General features: G+C 46.3%; 1 protein-coding gene and 1 pseudogene across 1 annotated transcript; one reads left to right on the forward strand and one right to left on the reverse strand.

Annotated features, from left to right (window-relative positions):
- Window positions 1-187: 187 nt before the first annotated feature.
- On the reverse strand, window positions 188-23,073 carry SLC25A20 (solute carrier family 25 member 20). Its single transcript, XM_053599129.1, has 9 exons — window positions 22,773-23,073; window positions 20,336-20,428; window positions 14,076-14,203; window positions 10,679-10,769; window positions 3,954-4,071; window positions 2,911-2,983; window positions 2,436-2,545; window positions 1,565-1,689; window positions 188-1,016 (listed from the first exon to the last, which is right to left on the reverse strand). Exons 1-9 carry the CDS (start codon window positions 22,875-22,877, stop codon window positions 954-956), a joined length of 906 nt encoding a protein of 301 aa, XP_053455104.1. The 5' UTR covers window positions 22,878-23,073; the 3' UTR covers window positions 188-953.
- Window positions 15,332-15,414, forward strand: LOC128592800 (uncharacterized; annotated as a pseudogene).
- Window positions 23,074-23,522: the final 449 nt, after the last annotated feature.

A 23,522-nucleotide genomic window follows, 5' to 3' on the forward strand; every position in this document is an offset into this window, starting at 1 on the left:
GACTCTGTCTCAAAAAGAAAAAAAAAAAAAGAGAGAGAGAGAGAGAAAATGCTGAGCAAGCCCAAACTTCCTCTTTGTCCTCGTAAGGCTCCCAGGAAAAGATACTGCATCCCTGACAGCTTCCACCAAGACCAATGACTGCCTACCAAAACGTCCCAGAATCAGAAGAAAAAAATCACACAATGCAAAAATTAAAAACAATATTTATTGTTTCCTATTAAAATAGGGCACTTTCATGAGAAAAGAGTGTGTGAAAAGAGCCTTCCTACACCCTGAGCTTTCTCTCTTATCCTAACAGACTATAACTGTCTTCACTGTGTAGGAGGGAAAGTTTTCCACCTACTCTTGGGAAATTAGGCTACTCTAGTTTTACTTTTGATTACTTGCATGTGTAAAAATAAAATAAAAGTCCAACGTTTACTAGGCTATCTGTTCCTAGGCATATATGCCTAGTACACTTGGAAAGATAACATGGGCCTCATGTCCACTTCCCCATGTACAGGCCAGAATTAGACGGCACCCTGGAAATCAGATGGGCATTCCTGGCTAGGGATTGAAGAAGGCCCCAGCTCCTAGTCAACTGTTTGAAAACATGCAGAGTGCCTCCAGTGAGAAACTGAGATTACCTCTTTAATGAAAAGTACTTTGGGTATAGTAAGACCAGCAGGCAACCACTAGACAGCATTCTGGCTACAGGTAGCATTTGGTCGAGAAGCTACTTTTCCATCTCCAAACCCTCTTGGGATCCCTTACACTTACAAGAGTAAATTCAAGTTTCAAAATGGCACACCAAGTTACATAAGGTAGAGGATATCATTAAGGCAACGGTCTCAGCAAGTTATGCACAGAGCTCTGATCCCACCATCCTCCTCCCCTCACCCTTCAGGACTGCTGAGTCCCCTGCCCATTACTCTTCCTTTTCAGCATCCAGAAGCCTCAAGCAGCCTTCAGCCTCACAAGTTGGGGGTGGCCCAATTAAGGAATTTCATGGCAACTTCAAAGCCAAGGAAGCAGGCCTGAGAAAGGATTAGGAAAAGGAAAAAAAGCCAGCAGGAATGTGATTATTTATAAATGCCACCCACCGCCACCCTAGCATCAGACTTGGTTGGCCCTATTCAGACCAAAAGTCTACTCCCACCCTACATCAAGGATTTAAGCTGTGCTCTCTCATTCTTTTTTTTTTTTTTTTTTTTTTTTTTTTTTTTTTCGGCCAGGGCTGGGTTTGAACCCACCACCTCCGGCATATGGGACCGGCGCCCTACTCCTTGAGCCACAGGTGCCGCCCTGTGCTCTCTCATTCTTAAGAGGAGGAGAAAATGCATATCCTATACTCCCTGCTTCTGAGGACCAGGTCAAGAAATCAAAGCCCTTCACCTCAGAGATCCCCAAAGGCAAATCCGCCTAGACAGCTTTAGGAAAGGGAACAAATAAGTAGATTCTGGCTGAGGATAGTGTTTTGGGAAACTGAGTCCCCAATCAATTCCAATAGCAAGCAAAAGTCAGCCCACCTACCCCTACCCTGAGCCCCAAAGAGAAAGCACAGTCTCTGCAAGCTAATACTCACTGCGTTAGCTGGGAAGGCTCGGATCATCACTGCATTGAATCCCTTGTATAAGGACATGATTCCTTCATCCCGGATCAGCTCTTTTAGCACATCTCTGAAACCATTAGGATATTTTCCAAGAGGTGCTGTGGGACAGAATCCAATGTTTAAGTCTTCAGGAAGTTTCCTGACCTGACCATGGCAACACACATGGGGAGAATCTAGTAGTTAAGTCTTCCTGCAGGATCAGGGCCAGCACCAGGGAGAGGACACCTTGCAGGTCATGTGGGACAGGACATAAACAACACAATTTACCTTAGGACAAATAAACAAATACTGAATTTGCTATTACCAAGAGAATGGAAAAGAAAAATAAAGAATGAAACTGTTCATAAGGGGAAAAGAGAATAGATTTGACTTCTTATCTCACTTACTTGTATTTAGACTGAGATGAAAATGAATCTAGGGTTCCCAAAACACAAGACTATGAGGGAGAATGCTGGTCTGACAGTTGTTGGGTGCTGCCATGGAGATCCCTAGGGCCTTAAGAGCTCTGCATCCCAGGGCGGCACCTGTGGCTCAGTGAGTAGGGTACCGGCCCCATGTGCCAAGGGTGGCGGGTTCAAACCCAGCCCCGGCCAAACTGCAACAAAAAAATAGCCGGCCGTTGTGGCGGGCGCCTGTAGTCCCAGCTACTCAGGAGGCTGAGGTAAGAGAATCGCGTAGGCCCAAGAGTTAGAGGTTGCTGTGAGCCGTGTAACACCACGGCACTCTACCGAGGGCCGTACAGTGAGACTCTGTCTCTACAAAAAAAAAAAAAAAAAGAGCTCTGCATCCCAGCAGTAGCCAGTGCTGGGACCAACTCTGTTATCATCCACTACCCTCCACTCACCAGTCTGGAAGCGGGACTTGAGCACATCTGGGGGGATTGCCACAGCCCAGTTGAAGATCCCCGCAATGCCCCCAGCCAACAGGATCCGAGGAGCACTTAGTTCACTCACCCTGCACAACACCAACCATAGCCCCAATCAGACAAATGCTGTGAGACTAGTATTCAGACCATCCTTCCTATGGCAAACAGGGAAGTTATAGAGAAGGATAAATTGGCTATAGGGAGGTAGTATGAGGCCAGAATCCATGATATTGCAGCTGCCACTCCTTGGAGGAGGTTTCATGCTCCTGTTTTAAACACTTGCTCCAATGAGTGAAGCACAGAGTACGAGAAGCTAGCTGGACCTCAGTAGCCATGAGGAAAGTGGGCATAGAGCCAAGAAAAAGTCCCAATTCTACTTTCAGACCTACCACAGGAGAGGGCAACCCACCCATGACTGGGGAAAGGGGCTTCTAAGTTCTTCCATTCTCCTTACCTCTTTCCCTCTGGAGTAAAGATATTTTTCAGCCATTCGTAAGTCATGAAATACATTCCACTGGCTGGAACATCTGTGGCAAGAACAAGGTGAAGTAAGTATGTAAAATCTCCATAGATTCTTAAACTTTGAAGAGCTCAGTTTAGCACTGGAACCTTCAAGGTTTCCTGAGAAGTTCCTTAGCAGTCACATCCTATTTGTAGTAACCACTTTGCAGCTATGAGATGCTGTTCTGCACAAAGCACTGGTGTGAGTGCCATATGACACATGACATATGGTCATATGACATAATTTCATCTTTAAAGTCTCCTCTGAGGCTGGGCGTGGTGGCTCACGCCTGCAGTCCCAGCGCTGTGGGAGGCCGAGGCGGGTGGATTGCCTGAGCTCAGAGGTTCGAGACCAGTATGAGCAGCAGTGAGCCAGAGTAAGACCCAGTCTCTACTAACATCAAAACCAGCGAGTCAGAGCATCGCCAGAGGAAGAAGAAATGAACAAAAAAAAAAAAGAGTACTTCAAACGAAGAAGAATGAACAAGAAAGCTGAAATTAAAAATAAAAAAAAGTTTAAAAAAAATAAATAAAAATAAAGTCTCCTCTGAGTGGTCACCACCAACATGCCCACTCCAAGCAGTTACATCCACAGCTAGTGCATCTGGGTTTCCTCCAAGCTGCCATGTCAGGACAAGAGTGAGACTGTCTCTACCTCTCTTACTGTCACTCCAGCAAGGCATGCCTCTCAAAAGTAGGAAGAAGCCCACTTTCCCTCAGTCGCTCTTCATAGTCATGCCTCCATCCATGATTTCTGTCTACTTGCCACTCCTCTACAACTACTATTGTCATGAATTGCACCTCTACAAACACTCAGGAAGAACATAAGGTCCCCAATCTTCATCTGTGTCCATGCTGGCCAGGGTGAGGCTGCCTAAAATCAGACACTCACTGCCAGTCTTGTCAGAGCACTGACATGTATTATGCCAAGGCTAATCTGGTGAAACAGGCAAGACCATCCTTAGGTGACCTCAGGTGAAGGTCCTCAAAGGTTACCTCGCATGAGGGTGAGCAGAGTCCCCTTGTAGATGCCTCGGATCCCAGACTCTTGGTACAGCTTCTTTGCACAGTCCAAGGTACCAGTGTACTTAGTTTTTCCTGAAGAAGCCTGAATCTGAGAGGGAGGTAGTAGTCATCAAGTCAGAACAGAAACATCAAAATCAGAAAACTCAGCAGATCATGGACAATACGAAGTGGTCATTATGTGTTAGAACAATGAAAGACCTTACTGTCAAATTGATTAATATTTAGAACATGTACTATTAAGGAAGGCACTATGAACAAGACTAGGTAAAATTATCACAAAACATTCACATACTGGCCAGGTGCGGTGGATTGCCTGAGCTCACGAGTTTGAGACCAGACTGAGCCAGAGTGAAACCTCGTCTCTAAAAATAGCCAGGTGTTGTGGCAGGTGCCTATAGTCCCAGCTACTTAGGAGGGTGAGGCAAAAGAATTACTTAAGCCCAAGAGTTTGAGGTTCCTGTGAGCTATGACACCACAGCACTCTACCGAGGGCAAAAAAATAAAACTGTCTCAAAAAAAAAAAAAAATTCACATACTGACTAGAAATAAAATCAAGAGAAAAGTCGAAAAACTAGTCGAGGATTTCTCCCAAACACCATAAAGCTATCAGAAGGTCTAGGAAAAAAGCAACAAATACTATTCCTTCAACAAATATACACTGAGCACCAAATGCATTCCAAGTCTAGCTGGTCATGAGACTCGGTTAAGAAAGTGAATAGCAACAGGCATGGTGGCTCACAGCTGTAATCTTAGCACTCTGAAAGGCTGAGGTGGGAGGATCATTTGAGCTCAAGAGATTGAGATCAACATAAGCAAGAGTGAAACCCTGTTTCTACTAAAAACAGAAAACTTAGCCAGGTATCCTAGCACATGCCTGTAGTTCCACCTATTCAGGAGGCTGAAACAGGAAGACAGCTTGAGCTCCAGGAATTTGAGGTTGCAGCAAGCTACGATGATGCCATTGCACTGTACTCAGGGCAATAGAATGAGATGCTATCTCAAAAAAAAAAAAAAAAGAAGAAGGAAGTCAGGGAAGGAAGGGGAGGGAAGGGAGAAAGGTGAACTGGCTGGAATGGTGGCTCATGCATGTAATCCTAGCACTTTGGGAGGGTGAGGTGGGAGGAATGTTTGAGCCCAGGAGTTCAAATCCAGTTGGAGCCCAATAGTAAGACCTCGTTTCTACAAAAAATAGAAAAACGAGCTAGGTATGGTGGCATGTGCTTGTAATCTCAGCTACTAGAGAGCCTAAGGCAAGAGGGTCACTTGAGTCCAGGATTTGGAGATTGCAGGGAACTATGATGATACCATTGCACTCTAGCCTGAGAGACTATGTCTCAAAAAAAAAAAAAAAAAAAGGCTTGGTGCTTGTAGCTCAGCGGCTATGGCGCCAGCCACAAACACCAGGGCTGGTGGGTTTGAATCCAACCCAGGCCTGCTGAACAACAATGACAACTGTAACAAAAAAAAATAGACAGGTGTTGTGGTGGGTGCTTGTAGTCCCAGCTATTTGAGAGGCTGAGGCAAGAAAATCACTTAAGCCCAAGAGTTTGAGGTTGCTGTGAGCTATAACACCACGGCACTCTATTGAGGGTGACATGGTGAGACTGTCTCAAAAAAAAAAAAAAAAAAAGGAAAGGGGAGAGAGAGAAGAAAAGAGAACAAAAAATTACATTCTGAGGTGGCACCTGTGGCTCAGTGAGTAGGTCACCGGCCCAATATACCGAGGGTGGCGGGTTCGAACCCAGCCCTGGCCAAACTGCAACAAAAAAATAGCAAAGCACTGTGGCAGGCGCCTGTAGTCCCAGCTACTCGGGAGGCTGAGGCAAGAGAATCACCTAAGCCCAAGAGCTGGAGGTTGCTGTGAGCTGTGATGCCATAGCACTCTACTAAGGGCAACAAAGTGAAACTCTGTCTCTTAAAAAAAAAATATTTCATTCTGAGCTCTAAGTACCCAGACAGGGATCCTAGACAGAGCCAGAGGAAATAAAGAACAATTAGCTACCTATGGTTTTGCATGCCTGGAGTCCCAGCTAATTGGAAGGCTAAAGCAGGAGTATTCCCTTGAGCTCAGGAGTTTGAGGCTGTAGTTAGCTATGATTCTGTCACTGTACTCCAAGAGTTTGGTTTTACATATGGTGACTTTCAAGCATCTATCAGCATACGTATAGAAATATCAGATAGGCCAGAAGCTTTGGCACCACTTTGGGAGACCAAGGTGGTTGAATCACCTGAGGACAGGAGGTCAAGACTCGGCATCATAGTAAGACCCTGTCTCTATAGAAAATTTAAAAAATTAGCCAGGTGTGGTGGGGGTACACCTGTAGTCACAGTTACTTGGGAGGCTGAAGCAAGAGGATCATTTGAGCACAAGACTTGGGAGGTTGCTGTGAGCTGTGACACCATGGCACTCTACCAAGGATGACAAAGTGAGACTCTGTCTCAATTACAAAAATATACAACTTATCAAAATGCTGAAAAGGTGAAACAAAAAATATACAAATATTAATTACTCTATATCTATTAAAGAAGTTGAATTTGTTATCAAAAACTTTCCCACCACTGGGTACAATTGCTCATACCTATAAATCCCAGCACTTTAAGAGGCTGAAGTGGGAGGATCATTTGAGCCCAAGGGTTCTAGTCTGCAGTGAGCTGTGATTGCACCACTGCACTGCAGCCTAGGCAACAGAATGAGACAAGGGGAAAGCAGGGGAGGAAATAATTGCTAACAATTTCCCAAATTTGGAAAAATGTAAACCTAGATTCAAGAAGATGAGTGAACACCAAACAGAATAAACCTAAGGAAATTTATGTCAAGACATCACAATTAAACTTCTGAGTGGTGGCTCACACCTATAATCCTAGCCCTCTGGGAGGCCAAGGCAGGTGGATTGCCTGAGCTCACAGGTTTGAGACCAGCCTGAGCCAGAGCAAGACCCTGTCTCTAAAAATAACTGGGCATTGTGGCAGATGCTGGCAGTCCTAGTTACTCCAGAGGCTGAGGCAAGAGAATCGCTTGAGCCCAAGACTTTGAGGTTGCTGTGAGCTATGACACCATGGCACTCTACCAAAGGTAACAAAGTGAGACTCTGTCTCAAAAAAAAAAAAAAATTGGTAGAACAACTAAAGAGAAAATCAGTAAGGATATAAAAGAAATTCAACAACACTAGCAATTAAGAGGATCTAATTGGCATGTATAGAATACACCACCAAATGAGGTGGCACCCATAGCTCAGTGGGTAGGGCGAGAGCCACATACACCAAGGCTGGTGGGTTCGAACCCGTTCCAGGCCAGCTAAAACAACGACAACTGCAACAACAACAACAAAAATAGCCAGGCGGGTGGTGCCTGTGGCTCAGTGGGTAGAGCGCTGGCTCCATATACCGAGGGTGGCGGGTTCAAACCTGGCCCCAGCCAAAGCACAACAAAAAAATAGCTGGGCGTTGTGGTGGGTGCCTGTATTCCCAGCTACTTGGGAGGCTGAGGCAAGAGAACTGCCTAAGCCCAAGAGTTAAAGGTTGCTGTGAGTCGTGACGCCACAGCACTCTACCAAGGGCAATAAAGTGAGACTCTGTCTCTACAAAAAAAAAAAAAAATAAACAAAATAATAACCAGGCGTTGTGGCAGGTGCCTGTAGTCCCAGCTGCTTGGGATGCTGAGGCAAGAGAATCCCTTAAGCCCAAGAGTTTGAAGTTGCCGTAAGCTGTGATGCCATAGCACTCTATCCAGAGTGACAGCTTGAGACCCTGCCTCAGAAAAAAAGAATACACCATCAAACGATAACAATTACATGTGATTTTCAAATGCCCATAGAACATATACCAAGACAGACCATATTCAGGGTCAGAAATAAACCTCCACCAGGTGCCTATAGCTCAGTGGTTAGAGCACTGGCCACGTTAAACCAAGGAGGGCGGGTTCGAACTCAGCCCAGGGACTGCTAAACAACAATGGCAACTACAACAACAACAAAAATAGCTGGGCATTGTGGCGGGCACGTGTAGTCCCAGCCACTTGGGAGGCTGAGACAAGACAATTGCCTAAGTCCAAGAGCTAGATGTTGCTGTGAGCTGTGACACCATAGCACTCTACCGAGGGCAACAAAGTGAGACTCTGTCTCTAAAAAAAAAAAAAGCCAACCCAAAGCCAGGCAAGGTGCCTTATACCTATAATCCTAGCACTTTGGGAGGCTGAGGTAGGGCGGCGCCTGTGGCTCAAGGAGTAGGGCGCCGGTCCCATATGCCAGAGGTGGCGGGTTCAAACCTAGCCCCGGCAAAAAATTCAAAAAAAAAAAAAAAAAAAAAAAAGGGAGGCTGAGGCAAGAGGATTGCTTGAGGTCAGAGGTTCAGGTTGCAGCAAACTATGACACCAATGCACTCCAGCTGGGGCAAGACTCTGTCTAAAAAATATAATAATAAAATAAGCCAACATGGGGGCTGTAATCCTAGCACTTTGGATTGGGAGGCTGAGACAGGTAGATTGCTTGAGCTCATGAGTTCAAGACCAGCCTGAGCAAAAGCGGACCCTATCTTACTAAAAATAGAAAAACTGAGGCAAGAGGATAGGTTGAGCCCAAGAATTGTTGCTGTGAGCTACAACTTCACAGCACTCTACCCAAGGTGACAGCTTGAGATTCTGTCTCAAAAAAAAAAAAATAGAGGGTGGGGCACCTGTGGCTCAAAGGAGTAGGGCGCCGGCCTCATATACGGGAGTTAGCAGGTTCAAACCCAGCCCTGGCCAAAAAAAAAAACTGCAAAAAAGAAAAAATAAAAAAATTACCTGGGCCTTGTGGCAGGTAGTTGGGAGGCTACTTGGGAGGCTAAGGCAATAAAATCACTTTAGGGTAGTGCCTGTGGCTCAGTGAGTAGGGTGCTGGTCCCATATACTGAGGGTGGTGAGTTCAAACCCAACCCTGGCCAAACTGCAACAATAAAAAAAATTAAAAAAAAAATTAATTAAAAAAAATAAATAAATAAAAAAGAAGATCACTTTAGTGCAAGAGTTTGCATTTCTGTGAGCTATGACACCCAGGTACTCTACACTGGATGATGGAGAGACTGTCTCAAAAAAATAAAAAATTAAAATTAAAAAAAGAAAGACCAGGAGCGTTGGCTCATGCCTATAATCCTAGTACTCTGGGAGGCTGAAGCAGATGAATTGCCTGAGTTGAGGAGTTCGAAACCAGCCTGAGCCAGAGCAAGACCCTGCCTCTACTAAAAATAAAAGGACTAGCTAGACATGATGGCAGGCCCCTAGAGTCCCAGCTACTTGGGAGGCTAAGGCAAGAGGATTGTTTAAGTCTAAGAGTTTGAGATTACAGGCCAGGCATAGTAATCCTAATACTCTGGGAGGCCAAGGTAGGTAGACTGCTTGAGCTTAGGAGTTAGAGACCAACCTGAGCAAGACCAAGACTCTATCTCTAAAAAGAGCAGAGCATTGTGATGGGTGCCTGTAATCTCAGCTGCTTTGGAAGCTGAGACGAGATCACTTGAGTCCAAGAGTTTGAGGTTGCTGTGAGGTACAATGCCACAGCACTCTACGGAATGTGACAAAGTGAGACTCTGTCACAAAAAGAAAGAAGGAATAAACCAACTAGAAAAGTTTACATAAACTGGGCTCACACCTGTAATCCTAGGACTCTGGGAGGCCGAGGTAGGTGGTCTGCTTGACCTCACGAGTTTGAAACCAGCCTGAGCAAAAGTGAGACCCCGTCTCTATTAAAAATAGAAAAACTGAGGCAAGAAGATTGCTTGAGCCCAAGAGTTGGGGGGTTGCTGTGAGCTATGACATCACAGCACTCTACCCAGGGTGACAACTTGAGACTCTGTCTCAAAAAAAAAAGAAAAGTTTATATAATACATGATTCCACTTATATAACATCCTCTTTTTGTTTTGTTTTTTTTTGTAGAGACAGAGTTTCACTTTAGTGCCCTTGGTAGAGTGCCATGGCGTCACACGGCTCACAGCAACCTCTAACTCCTGGGCTTCTGTGATTCTCTTGCCTCAGCCTCCCGAGCAGCTGGGACTACAGGCGCCCGCCACAACGCCCGGCTATTTTTTTATTGCAGTTTGGCCGGGGCTGGGTTTGAACCTGCCACCCTCGGCATATGGGGCCGGTGCCCTACTCACGGAGCCACAGGCGCCGCCCCAACATCCTCTTTTATTATTTATTTATTTAGTTGTTTATTTATTTTAGAGATGAAAGTCTTGCTATATTGCCCAGGCCGGTCCCAAATTCCTGGCATCAAGTACCTCAGCCTCCCAAGTAGCTATGATTACAGGCAAGAACCACGATATATGGCTATAACATTCTTAAAATTACAAAGTTATAAAAACAGAGTATATAGGTGCAGAGCTTTTGTGCAATTGATCGATACATATAATATCTTGGGCAGGAGCAGCCTCCCTTCTACTTCAGATGAGATATAACTCACCTTTGAGAGTTCCTGAAGTGACTGCTAATAAGTGTGGATAGGTCTGGGCTGATGCGTCACAGATGTGACATTTTGGTTGGTTTATTATACTGTCCTTTTCTTGATTCTACTAGGATTGCTTCCACGTTCCTGAAAACCTTGAAACTGTTTTGCACACCTGACCTGAAGCCTTTATAAAGGGTGAAAGGACATAAACATGCACACATAATTGTATACTGAATGGAAAAAGCTAGCCACCTCCCCCCAGATCATACCCTTACCTGCAACAAGCACTTGATCCGTTCTCCAGGGGTCATAATTCCTGTGGTGAACACACCAGATAACATCCCAGCCACAAACAGTTGGGGATAGCTATATTGAAAACAAAAAAGAGAAGTAAGCAGTTGTGACTAACTGCTGAGAACAGAGACAATCCCAGCAAAAAAGATGACTTTATAAAAAATAATAAACACTTGAACTGAGCAGAAGCCCCAGCTACAAATCTGATTTCACACACACAAAGCCAAGTTCTAAGTATATTCTGATGTCAAATTTTCCACAGCAAGGGTCTTAGTGCCAAGAGTTATGCGAGGATAGGAGGATAGGTCTAGTCACAAGACCCACCCAAATGAAGTTGGCACTCAGAATCACTCACCCATGGGAGAAGCTTTATAGTAAAACAGTTTCCACCCCTGAGCCTGCCATGCACAGTAACTACGGGCAAATTTCTAGGTCTCTCTCAGCCTTGCTTACCCATACATAAAATGCTGGTGTTTTGCAGGGGAAAGTAACCCAACATCTGGACCTCAGCTCCAATTTTACTTCCCCTGGTTCACCAAGGGCCTGAGAATAGTAAGCCATGAGTCAGTCTTCAAGGTCAGGGAGAATGGCTGTGGTCCCTTCCATAGGCTGAGGGATAGCTAGGGCCAGCTGTAAGGAATATGCTGTAAGATGCTGAGAAGACCCAGATAAGGATGATTCCAAGGCAGGCACAACAGGTCTTCTGGCTCCTGTACAGAAAGTGGTCCCACAATGGCCAGATGTATGGGTCCTCACTCTGACCCCCACAGAATTAACAACACTTGAGTATATGAAGCAATCTAAGGTTCCTACTATCACCCACAGCTCCCTGTGCCACCTTCTGGCATGTCCTTTTTCCTTCTGGGGTTAGAAATACCAGCATAGTCTGGAGCAACCGAGAACAAAGTCACAGTCAACATTTCAATCAAGTCCTCATGACTTAGCAAATGTTGCTGAAAAACTTCACACATTGGCCTGAGCCTTTGGCCCCCTCTTAGCCCTAAGCCTCTGACAACTGAGCCTTCAAGTCAGTCCCAGAAGTGTGGAACAGATGCTAAATGAGAGTAGGGGGACACCTACTGTAGATCCTTCCCTTCAGGCAGACATTATTTTCAACAGCCCTGCTTTTCCATGCACTCACCTGAGGCAAGGCTTACTCACCTACCATAGGCACACAGCCAATCATACAGGCTAAATGTTCAACACTCAAGAGACTTTCATACTATCCAGCTTCACAGCCCCAGATAACACTGCTGTCCCTGAGGAGTCTTCTCAGCAACTAAATTCTCAAGACCAATATGCTCCATTCTTCCTAGGATGCCCAGCCTTAGCTAGGCATTTCTCATCTCTCAGGACTGGAACTTTCCTTGGAATGAGATCTCTGTGTTTGCACAAGACACCATGTATACATTTTCCTAGCCTATTCTGCCATTCTCACCCACATTCCAGGAAGCCACCTGTGAGAGCTGGAAACTTTCTGGGCTTCCACCCCAACACCTCTGGTAATGCTCCTTTCCATACCATCCCCAAAAACCACTGCAGGGAGGTGAATGCTGCAGGGTTGACAAGATTATGGGAGTGGAGTCCTAAGTGTTTCAAACTTTGTTCAGGCAGGCAGGTACTAAGTACTAATGTAACCAGAGGAACCAAAGTACCAGACATGACTCCACTGGGGTCATGCCTATCCCTGATACAGCCGTGAGCCAATATATATGCTAAAAAGACCAGGCACCAAATGTCTATGGGACATGTGAACTACCAATAGTCAATGCAGCTTCAAAACACTCTCTTACCCAGCCACGTTTGGGGACACCTGTGGCAGTTTACAAACACTAGGCACATTCAGAGTGTCACAGGGACCCCAGAAATGGAGTTTCATGTTAATAAGCACCTCTTTCCACATCATAGACCCTCTCTAAACCTGATATGGCCTGAAGAGGTGACAGAATACAACCCACATGACAACCCAGACTTCCTTTCTTGAGCTCCCAGATCTCAAGGCTGGCTAGCCTCTGTGGGTCTTCTGCTGCCTATATCTCCTCTTAGGAGTTGCCACCCTAAACTATTAACTATTAACCACTTTGTAAATTCTGAGCTATCATTCTGACTCAGCTACCTCTTCATATGGAAATTCAACTTTTTTCTCCAAATCCAACTTCTTTTTTTTTTTTTTTTTTTAGAGACAGAGTCTCACCTTACCGCCCTCACAACAACCTCTAACTCTTGGGCTTATGCAATTTTCTTGCCTCCCAAGCAGCTGGGACTACAGGCGCCCACCACAAGGCCCAGCTATATTTTTGTTGCAGTTTGGCCGGGGCTGGGTTTGAACCCACCACCCTCAGCATATGGGGCAGGCGCCCTACTCACTGAGCCACAGGCGCTGCACCAAATCCAACTTCTTAAGTCTTATTAAGGCACCAGCCACATACACCTGAGCTGGTGGGTTCAAATCCAGCCTAGGCCCGTCAAACAACAATGATGGCTGCAACCAAAAAATAGCCGGGTACTGTGGCAAGCGCCTGTCCCAGCTACTTGGGAGGTGGAGGCAGGAGAATTGCTTGAACCCAGGAATTGGAGGTTGCTGTGAGCTGTGATGCTATGGCACTCTACCCAGGGCAATAGCTTGATGCTCTGTCTCAAAAAAAAAAGAAAAGAAAAGAAACATACTACCTTATTTCACTTTAACAGAGAAACTAATACCTGAAATCATTGTAATCATGTTGTAAAAATGAAGTACAATAAAACTTGGAACCTTCTCTTCTCTCAACCAGGTGATGAAAGGCAAGGCTGCTATGGTCGTTAATGAAGCACCAGTTACTGCCCTTGACATTTCACACATATTTCAGTTCTGAGACGCCCACAACAGTCCTATGGAGTTGATATTATTAATCTGCCCAGTAATGGAAACCACCTCATAAAAGAAATTATGACAGGCGGCGCCTGTGGCTCAGTCCATAGGGCGCCGGCCCCATATGCCGAGGGTGGCGGGTTCAAACCCGGCCCTGGCCAAACTGCAACCAAAAAATAGCCAGGCGTTGTGGCAGGTGCCTGTAGTCCCAGCTACTCGGGAGGCTGAGGCAGGAGAATCGCTTAAGCCCAGGAGTTGGAGGTTGCTGTGAGCTGTGTGATGCCACGGCACTCTACCGAGGGCCATAAAGTGAGACTCTGTCTCTAAAAAAAAAAAAAGAAATTATGACAACTGGTAAGGAGGTGGGGGAGGACTTTTATGTTTGTTTGTTCCTCCTTTTTCCCTTTTGTTTCAAAGGGCAAAGGAAACTCAAGAACCTCTTTAATATGGAACTCCCATTTCCTGTCCACCAAGGTGTCACCCATGACACAACACCAGAAAGAAAGTGTTGCACGCCTATATATACTCACCTGAGCTCATCCTCTGGGTGTTTCTGTTGTAGTCTCTTCCCCAAACCAAACCCAAAGAAGCACACAGCAAACATGGGGGTGACCCCAATGATAGGGGCGGCCATGCCCCGATATAGCCCCGTAATGCCCTGCAAGGAATCACAGAAGCAGAAGCTGTTTATAGACACCACCAGCCTTTATATCACTGAAACAGGGAAGCAGTGTGTCCTCAAACCCATGGCTTCTTTCACTCTCTTCTTGAAGCAAACAGAAATTTTTCTTAATTTTTTTTTTTTTTTGAGACACAGTCTTACTGCGTCGCCCTCAGTAGAGTACCATGGTGTATCAGCTCACAGCAACCTCAAACTCTTGGACTTAAGTGATTATCTTGTCTAGGCTTCCCAAGAAGCTGGGATTACAGACACCTGTCACAACACCCAGCTATTTTTTTGTTGCAGTTGTCATTGTTGTTTAGCAGGCCTGGGCGAGGTTCAAACCCACCTGCCTCGGCGTATGTGACTGGCACCCTAACCACTGAGCTATGAGTGCCAAGCCCTTTTTTTAATTTTTAATTTAAATTATTATGGGTACATAATAGTTGTATATATTTATAGGGTACATGTGATATCTTGATACAGACATACAGTCTGAATTAATCAAATGAAGGTAATTTGGGTACCTATCACTTCAGGCCTTTAACATTTCTTTGTGTTAAAAACTGTCCAATTCCGGCCTGGAGCTCAAGTGGCTAAGGCACCAGCTACATACCAGAGCTGGCGGGTTCGAATCCAGCCTGGGTCTGCCAAACAACAATGACAACTATAACCAAAAAAAAAAAAAAAAAATAGCCAGGCATTGTGGCGGGTGCCTGTAGTCCCAGCTACTTGGGAGGCTGAGGCAAGAGAATCGCTTGAGCCCAGGAGTTGGAGGTTGCTGTGAGCTGTGACACCACAGCATTCTACCCAGAGCGACATAGTGAGACTCTGTCTCAAAAATAAATAAATGGGGGCAGCACCTGTGGCTCAGTCGGTAGGGCGCCAGCCCCATATACCGAGGGTGACAGGTTCAAACCCGGCCCCGGCCAAACTGCAACCAAAAAATAGCCAGGCGTTGTGGCGGGTGCCTGTAATCCCAGCTACTCGGGAGGCTGAGGCAAGAGAATCGCTTAAGCCCTGGAGTTGGAGGTTGCTGTGAGCTGTGTGAGGCCACAGCACTCTACCGAGGGCCATAAAGTGAGACTCTGTCTCTACAAAAAAAAAAAATAAAAATAAATAAATAGCTTTGCGCAGTGGCAGTATCATAGCCAATGAGGTTTATCCGAGGTGCAATTATTCATAATTGAAAAAAATAAATAAATAAAGTATATCCTAACTTATTGATCATAGTCACTTTGTTATATTATCTTTTTTTTTTTTGTAGAGACAGAGTCTCACTTTACCACCTTCGGTAGAGTGCTGTGATGTCACAGGATTCACAGCAACCTCCAGCTCTTGGGCTTCCACGATTCTCCTGCCTCAGCCTCCCGAGCAGCTGGGGCCCTACTCACTAAGCCACAGGTGCCACCCACTTTGTTATATTATCAAATATTGTTCATTCTAACTGTATTATTGCTCCCATTAACCATCCCCACTCTGCTTTCCAGTCTCTGATAAAAATCATTCTATTCGGGCGGCGCCTGTGGCTCAGTGAGCAGGGCGCTGGCCCCATATGCCGAGGGTGGCGGGTTCAAACCCAGCCCCGGCCAAATTGCAACAAAAAAAATAGCCGGGTGTTGTGGCGGGCGCCTGTAGTCCCAGCTGCTCTGGAGGCTGAGGCAAGAGAATCGCATAAGCCCGAGAGTTAGAGGTTGCTGTGAGACGTATGACACTGCACTCTACCGGAGGGCGGTACAGTGAGACTCTGTCTCTACATAAAAAAAAAAAAAAAAAAAAAATAGCCGGGCATTGTGGCAGGCGCCTGTAGTCCCAGCTACTCGGGAGGCTGAGGCAGGAGAATCACCTAAGCCCAGGAGTTGGAGGTTGCTGTGAGCTATGTGATGCCACGGCACTCTACCAAGGGCAATAAAGTGAAACTCTGTCTCTACACAAAAAAAAAAAAATCATTCTATTCTATGTCTCCATGAGATCAACTTGCTTTAATGTCTAGCTCCTGCATATAAGTAAGAACATGTGAGATTTGTCTATGTTTAGCTTATTTCACTAAACATAAGTTCCATCCATGTTGTTTCAAATGGCAGGATTTCATTCTCTTTTGTGGCCATATAATATTCCATTGTGTATTATGTACCACTGGTTCTATATCCAATCATCCATTGATGGATACTTAGGTTGATTCCGAAACAATATGGCTATTGTGAAAAGTGCTAAAATAAACATGGGAGTGCAGATACCTTTTAGATTTCTAAATTCCACTTCTTTATGTACTGAGCAGTGGACTAGTAGGTCATATGGAAATTTCATTTTCAGTTTTGTTGCTATTGTTTTGTTTGTTTTTTTTTTAGTTTTTGGCCAGGGCCTGGTTTGAACCTGCCACCTCTGGAATATGGGGCCGGCACCCTACTCCTTTGAGCCACAGGCGCTGCCTTCTTTTTTTTTTTTTTTTTTTGAGATAGAATCTTACACTCTTGCCTCAGACTGGAGTGCTATGGCATTAGCCCAGCTTATAGGTAACCTCAGACTCCTGGACTCAAGCAATCCTGCTGCCGCAACCTCCAAAGTAGTTGGGACTACAGGCAACCAGCACAATGCTGGGCTAATTTTTCTATTTTTCAGTAGAGAGGGGGGTCTCACTCTTGCTCAGGCTGGTCCCGAATCACTCCTAAGCTCAAGTGATTCTCCTCAACGAATTCAAACGTTGTGATTTGGTTGTTGGTTAACCAGGTTAACATCCACATTAACCTGAAACTTAAAAAAACAAACAAACAAACAAAAAAAAAAAACAGGCTCAGAGCCTGTAGCACAGCGGTTACAGAGCCAGCCACATATACCGAGGGTGGTGGGTTCGAATTTGACCTGGGCTAGCTAAACCACAATGACAACTATAACAAAAAAAAAAAAAAAAAAAAAACTTGCTGGGCATTCTGGCAGGCACCTGGAGTTCCAGCCACTTGGGAGGCTGAGGCAAGAGAATCACTTAAGCCCAAGAGTTTGAGGTTGCTATGAGCTGTGACATCACAGCACTCAACTGAGGGTGACATAGTGAGACTCTGTCTCAAAAACAAAAACAAACAAAAAAAACAGGCTCGGTGCCTGTGGCTCAAGCAGCTAAATCGCCAGCCACATACACCTTACCTGGCAGGTTCAAATCCAACCTGGGCCTGCCAAAACAACAATGACAGCTGCAACCAAAAAATAGCCAGGCGTTGTGGCAGGTGCCTATAGTCCCAGCTACTTGGGAGGCAGAGGCAGGAGAATCACTTGAGCCCAGGAGTTGGAGGTTGCTGTGAGTGGTGATATCACCGCACCCTACCCAGGGCGACAGCTTGAGGCTCTGTCTCAAAAAACAAAAACAAGAAACAAAACAAAACAGTGATTCTCCTGGTTGGGCCTCCTAGAGTGGTAGGATTATAGGTATGAGGAGACACCATGCCCAGCCAACAAACTAAATTAAAACAAACAGGTTGGGTGCAGTGGCTCATGCCTGTAATCCTAGCCTGGGAGGCTGAGGTGGGTAAATTGCTTGAGCTTACCAGTTTGAGACCAGTCTGAGCAAAAGCAAGACCCCATCTATACCAAAAATAGAAAAACTGAAGCAAGAGGATTGCTTGCTTGAGCCAGAGTTGGAGGTTGCTGTGAGCTATGATGCCATGGCACTCTACCCAGGGTGACAGCTTGAGACTCTGTCTCAAAAAAACAAACAAAACAAAATGTTGGGGCTGGGCACAGTGGTCATATCTGTTATCCTAGTGCTTTGGGAGGCCAAGGCAGGAGGACAGCTTGAGGTTGAGAGTTTGAGACCAACTGAGCAAAAGTGAGATCCTATCTCTACAAAAAATAGGAAAATTAACCAAGCACACTGAGGCACACCTATAGTCCCAGTTACTTGGGAGGTTGAGGTAAGAGGTTCTCTTATTTTCCTTTTTTTTTTTGCAGTTTTTGGCCAGGGCTGGGTTTGAACCCACCACCTGCAGCATATGGGGCCGGCGCCCTACTCCTTGAGCCACAGGTGCCACCCTCTTTATTTATTTATTTTTTTTGTACAGACAGAGTTTCACTTTATGACCCTAGGTAGAGTGCCATGGCATCACACAGCTCACAGCAACCTCCAACTCCTGGGCTTAAGCGATTCTCTTGCCTCAACCTCCCAAGTAGCTGAGACTACAGGCGCCCGCCACAACACCCGGCTATTTTTTTGTTGCAGTTTGGCCGGAGCCGGGTTTGAACCCGCCACCTTCGGTATATGGGGCCAGCACCCTACCGACTGAGCCACAGGTGCCACCCAAGGTAAGACGTTCTCTTGAGCCAGAATTGTGAGGTTGCTATGAGCTATATTGATGCCATTATACTTTATCCTGGGCAACAGAGAGTAACCCCATCACAAAAAAAAAAAAAAGAAAAGAAAAAGAAAGGAAAAAAAAAGTTAAAAGTTGCTCTTTACAGAGTTGGAGAAGAATCAGAGTAGGTAGGGCTGCATGCTGGAAGGGCTCCGGAGACCCAGGTTGAAGAAACTGCCTTGCTGTAGACCATGGCTATCCACATCTTTTCAGAACCAAAAGGGTACAACTGTACCTGTCAGCATTCCTCCTGATTCCTGCAAAGCCCTAAGACTGCTATAGGCTATAGGTGGACACCAAGCCCAAAGTACAAAGGCAGGAAACAAAAAACAGAGAATGGAAGAGTAGTATATGACAAAGTCTTTTCAGCATCCCTTCCAAAAACTCCCCATGTGGGCTGAGAAGGATGCTCAGATCCTGAGGGACCAAGCCCAATCTTCCTTCCACTAATCTGGCCCATCCAGATCTTTTTTTGAGACAGAGTCTTACTCCTGCCTACCAGCTCCAGAAAGCAGAAAGCTCAGTCTGGCATAGAAAAACCCAGAGACATGCACAAATACTGACTAAGGATTTTGAAGTCTTCAAAGAGTTAGGCTTACACGAATCATTCTCATCAAGCTCCTAGTACTCAGCACATTGCCCACCCCTAGACAGGTGTTCAATAATGTTTGTGATCTGGCCTTTCTTCCATAAGGGTAGAGGACTTTGAGCTGACTTGAAGCCTACAGTCTCCTTCCCACCCTGATCAGAGATGGAGGGAGAAGAGCCTTGAAGAAAGGGTATCACCACCTCACTCAAGGGAGGTTGGGTGGGCTCTGCCTCAAGGTCTTCCTCCCACACCTAAGTCCTACAGGAAACCTACAAACTACTTCTCCAAGGCTGAAGCCATTACTTACCTCTTTTCTTTTTCTTTTTTTTTTTTTTTGAGACAGAGCCTCAAGCTGTCGCCCTGGGTAGAGTGCCATGGCATCACAACTCACAGAAACCTCAAACTCCTGGGCTTAAGTGATTCTCTTGCCTCAGCCTCCCAAGTAGCTGGGACTACAGGTGCCGGCCACAAAACCTAGCTATTATTATTTATTTATTTTTTTTTGTCGAGGCAGAGTCTCACTTTGTCACCCTCGGTAGAGTGCCATGGCATCACAGCTCACAGCAACCTCCAGCTCTTGGGCTTGGGCGATTCTCTTGCCTCAGCCTCCCCAGTAGCTGGGACCACAGGTGTCCACCACAACGCCTGGCTATTTTTTTGTTGCAGTTTGGCTGGAGCCAGGTTTGAACCCACCACCCTTGGTATATGGAGCCAGCACCCTACTCATTGAGCCATAGGCGCCACCCGGCTATTTTTGTTTTTTTTTTTGGTTGTAGTTGTCATTGTTGTTCGGCAGGCCCTGGGCTGGATTCAAACCTGCCAGCTATGGTGTATGTAGCTGGCACCTTAGCCACTTGAGCTACAGGCGCTGAGCCCAGATGTGCCTTTTTTTCTACTTTATGTCTCCAATTATTTCTCACTAATTCTCTGTGGTCTAAAATTCCACTTTCTAAAAGAGAGAACTATTTTAATAGCTTCAGTTATCTGTATGTGTATAATATAGTAGCTGGAACTATGAAAGGTTCCAGAGTAGATGATTATAGGGAGGCTTAAGATGGCCTATTAAGGGAGACACAGTTGTGGGCTATACCTCCAGTAGAACCACAGGAAGTTAGCCTATACCTCTGAAGATGGGTAACAAAACAACCTTGTGAATGTGTTCTGCTAAATAAGAGGAATACCCGGCACTAGATACCTTACCTCTCTAATGAGAGTCTTCCGAAAACAGTCAATGGTCCCAGAGTACATGGGAGGCTGTCCAGGTAAACTAGGTGGCTGAGTCTGCAGTCGGACCTGAAACCAGAAGTTAAAATAGTCACCCCCCAGAACCAAAACTGGGCACAGTGGCTCACACTTGTAATCCCAGCTCAAACCTGTAATCTCACCTGTAGCTCAGCAGCTAGGGTGCTAGCCACATACACTAAGGCTGGAATTTTCGAACCTGGGCCAGGCCTGCCAAACAACAATGACAACTACAACAACAACAACAAAATAAAATAGCTCGGTGTTGTGACAGGCATCTGTAGTTCCAGCTACTTGGGAGACTGAGGCAAGATAATTGCTTAAGCCCAAGAGTTGGAGGTTGCTGTGAGCTGTGACGCAACAGCACTCTACCGAGGGCAACATACTAAGACCCTGTCTCAAAAAAAAAATAGGCCGGGCACAGTGGCTCACACCTGTAATCCTAGCACTCTGGAAGGCCAAGGAGGGTGGATTGTTTGAGCTCACGAGTTCAAGACCAGCCTGAGCAAAAGCAAGACCCCATCTCTACTAAAAATAGAAAAACTGAGGCAAGAAGATCCGTTGAGCCTGAGTTAGAGGTTGCTGTGAGCTATGACACTATGGCACTCTACCCAGGGTAACAGCTTGAAACTCTTGTCTCAAAAAAACAACAACAAAAAAAGTAGCTGGGCATGGTGGTACACACCTTTAGTCTCAGCTACTTGGGAGGCTGAGGTAGGAGGATCCCTTGAGCCCAAGAGTTTGAGGTTGCTATCAGCTATGATGATGTCACAGCACTCTGCACAGGGCAATAGAGTGAGACTCTGTCTCAAAAACAAAACAAAATAAAACAAAAAAACTGATCCACCTGCCTCAGCTTCCCAAAGTGCTGGTATTACAGGCATTTTAGAATCTTCCATTCTTGTATTTGTTAGGAACTTATATGCATGCCAAGGAAGTCAGTCTCTAAGCAAGAGATGTGACATACACATTTGAGAGGTTTAAGGGATACAACAGAAATGCCCAGACGCAGGGGCCAGGTGAGGTGGGCTCACACTTATAATCCCAGCACTTGGAAGGTCGAGGCAGGTGGATTGCCTGAGCTCACAGGTTCCAGACCAGCTTGAGCCAGAGCAAGACCCCCGTCTTGAAAAAATATCCAGGTATTGTGGTAGGTGCCTATAATCCCAGCTATTTGGGAGGTTGAGGCAAGAGAATCACTTGAGCCCAAGAGTTTGAGGTTGCTGTAAGCTGTATTCTACTGAAGGGAACAAAGTGAGATTCTGTCTCAAAAAAACAAAACAAAACTCTACCACGGCACTCTACTGAAGGCAACAAAGTGAGATTCTGTCTCAAAAAATTAAAGAAAGAAAGAAAACTAGAATGACGCTTCGAATCTTAAACCCCCAGGTATGGACTTTGGTGTCCAAGCAATATTGGAACGGAAAGCGTGAAGGTGTGATATAAGGAAGACCAGAGCACAAGCCCTGAAGACTTTCCTTTCTCCAAGGCCCTCAGTTTGACCATGGGAGTTGTAAGAATCCACCTGGCTGGGCGGCGCCTGTGGCTCAGTGAGTAGGGCACCAGCCCCATATACCAAAGGTGGCGGCAACCGCCCCGGCCAAACTGCAACAAAATAGCAGGGTGTTGTGGCAAGCGCCTGTAGTCCCAGCTACTCGGGAGGCTGAGGCAAGAGAATCGCCTAAGCCCAGGAGTTGGAGGTTGCTGTGAGCTGTGTAATGCCGCGGCACTCTACCGAAGGCTAGGAAGTGAGATTCTGTCTCTTAAAAAAAAAAAAAGAAAGAAAGAAAGAAATAATCCACTTGGCCTTGGGCAAAGCTGTTCACTTGGAAGGGGCTTGATCACTGAGGACATCATTGCTTCCCACAGGTATGCCTTTCCCAGGACGCTATGCAGGCTGCCTTAGTGTGACAGGCTGAAGATGGCCATGGCCAAGTCTGATGAGAAAGAGATGGTGTTAGGGCACTCTGGCCCCAGGGGAGTGGGTCAAATGACATCTCCAGCATAACCTTACATTTGTCTTTAGCTGTCTCCCTGGGATGGGCTTTACAGGGTATCTGTTTCAACCTTGATGATAATGTTAAGGTTGGCTGAAATCACCTTTGGGGAAACACTTTTCCTTTCGCATGCCCAGAAAAGTGGTGCAGGGTCAGGAGAGATTGCTGGACGGAGAATTTAAATCGTAAGTTAGAGGCTGTTCACTTTGTGCCATCTGCCTCTTTGGGGCACAAGGTACTACTGCTCCCCCCGACCCTTAAAAGAGATTCCCTAAGACGTCTCACGGAAGTTCACATAAGCCCCCACTTCAGTCCCAAGGACTTATTTCGTGGATTGTCCTGCTTTCCACGCCCTGCCCGGGCCTCCTCCCTAAGCTCGTTCCCCAGCCTCCTCGCACCTTGACCGTGTCCAGAGGGTGTCCTACGAACACCAGGCACACTCCACCAAAGCCACCGGCAATCAGGTTCTTGAGCGGGCTGATGCGCTTAGGCTGGTCTGCCATGATCAGTCCGTCTGTCAGTCAGTTTGTCGGTTCGCTGGCGGTCTTGGCTCAGCAGCCCCAGCAGCAGTGCCGGCGCCGCCGACCTTTCACCCACTTTCTGGTGGGCGGGGCGCCAGGGGCAAGTCGGGAGGAGGGCCCAGGCGGCCGACCGGGCTTCCGCCCAAGGCTGCTCTTCCGGCCTCGGCCCCGCCTCCATAGGCGTGGCTGGTTGTAGAGCTGTCGGGGCGCATTTAGGAGCGTGGGCGGGTGGACTTAATCCTCTTGGAAGGCAGTCGGGACTTAAACGTTTCTCCCTCTTCGGTCTCGAATATGTCTTCTTGCTCCACTGAAGTAGGCTGCTCCCTAGTACGTGCCAGACTCTTATTTATGCAGAAAAATAAACCCAGGAAGAGTGTTAGGGGATCTGTGGGAAAAGTAATTTAAAACTTTAATTGAGGGCGGCGCCTGTGGCTCAGTCGGTAGGGTGCCGGCCCCATATACCGAGGGTGGCGGGTTCAAACCCGGCCCCGGCCAAACTGCAACCAAAAAAATAGCCGGGCGTTGTGGTGGGCGCCTGTAGTCCCAGCTACTCGAGAGGCTGAGGCAAGAGAATCGCTTAAGCCCAGGAGTTGGAGGTTCCTGTGAGCTGTGTGAGGCCACGGCACT

Source organism: Nycticebus coucang, chromosome 8, assembly GCF_027406575.1.
Source record: "Nycticebus coucang isolate mNycCou1 chromosome 8, mNycCou1.pri, whole genome shotgun sequence".
NCBI classification, from domain to species: Eukaryota; Metazoa; Chordata; class Mammalia; order Primates; family Lorisidae; genus Nycticebus; species Nycticebus coucang.

Coding starts and splice junctions, on each gene's coding strand:
- SLC25A20 (XM_053599129.1), bottom strand. CDS start 22,877: ATGGCAGACCAGCCTAAGCGCATCAGCCCGCTCAAGAACCTGATTGCC. Junction 4,072..10,678: donor GGATCAAGTGCTTGTTGCAG/GTAAGGGTATGA, acceptor CCTCCCTCTCAG/ATTCAGGCTTCTTCAGGAAA. Junction 1,690..2,435: donor CAAGTCCCGCTTCCAGACTG/GTGAGTGGAGGG, acceptor TCTGTCCCACAG/CACCTCTTGGAAAATATCCT.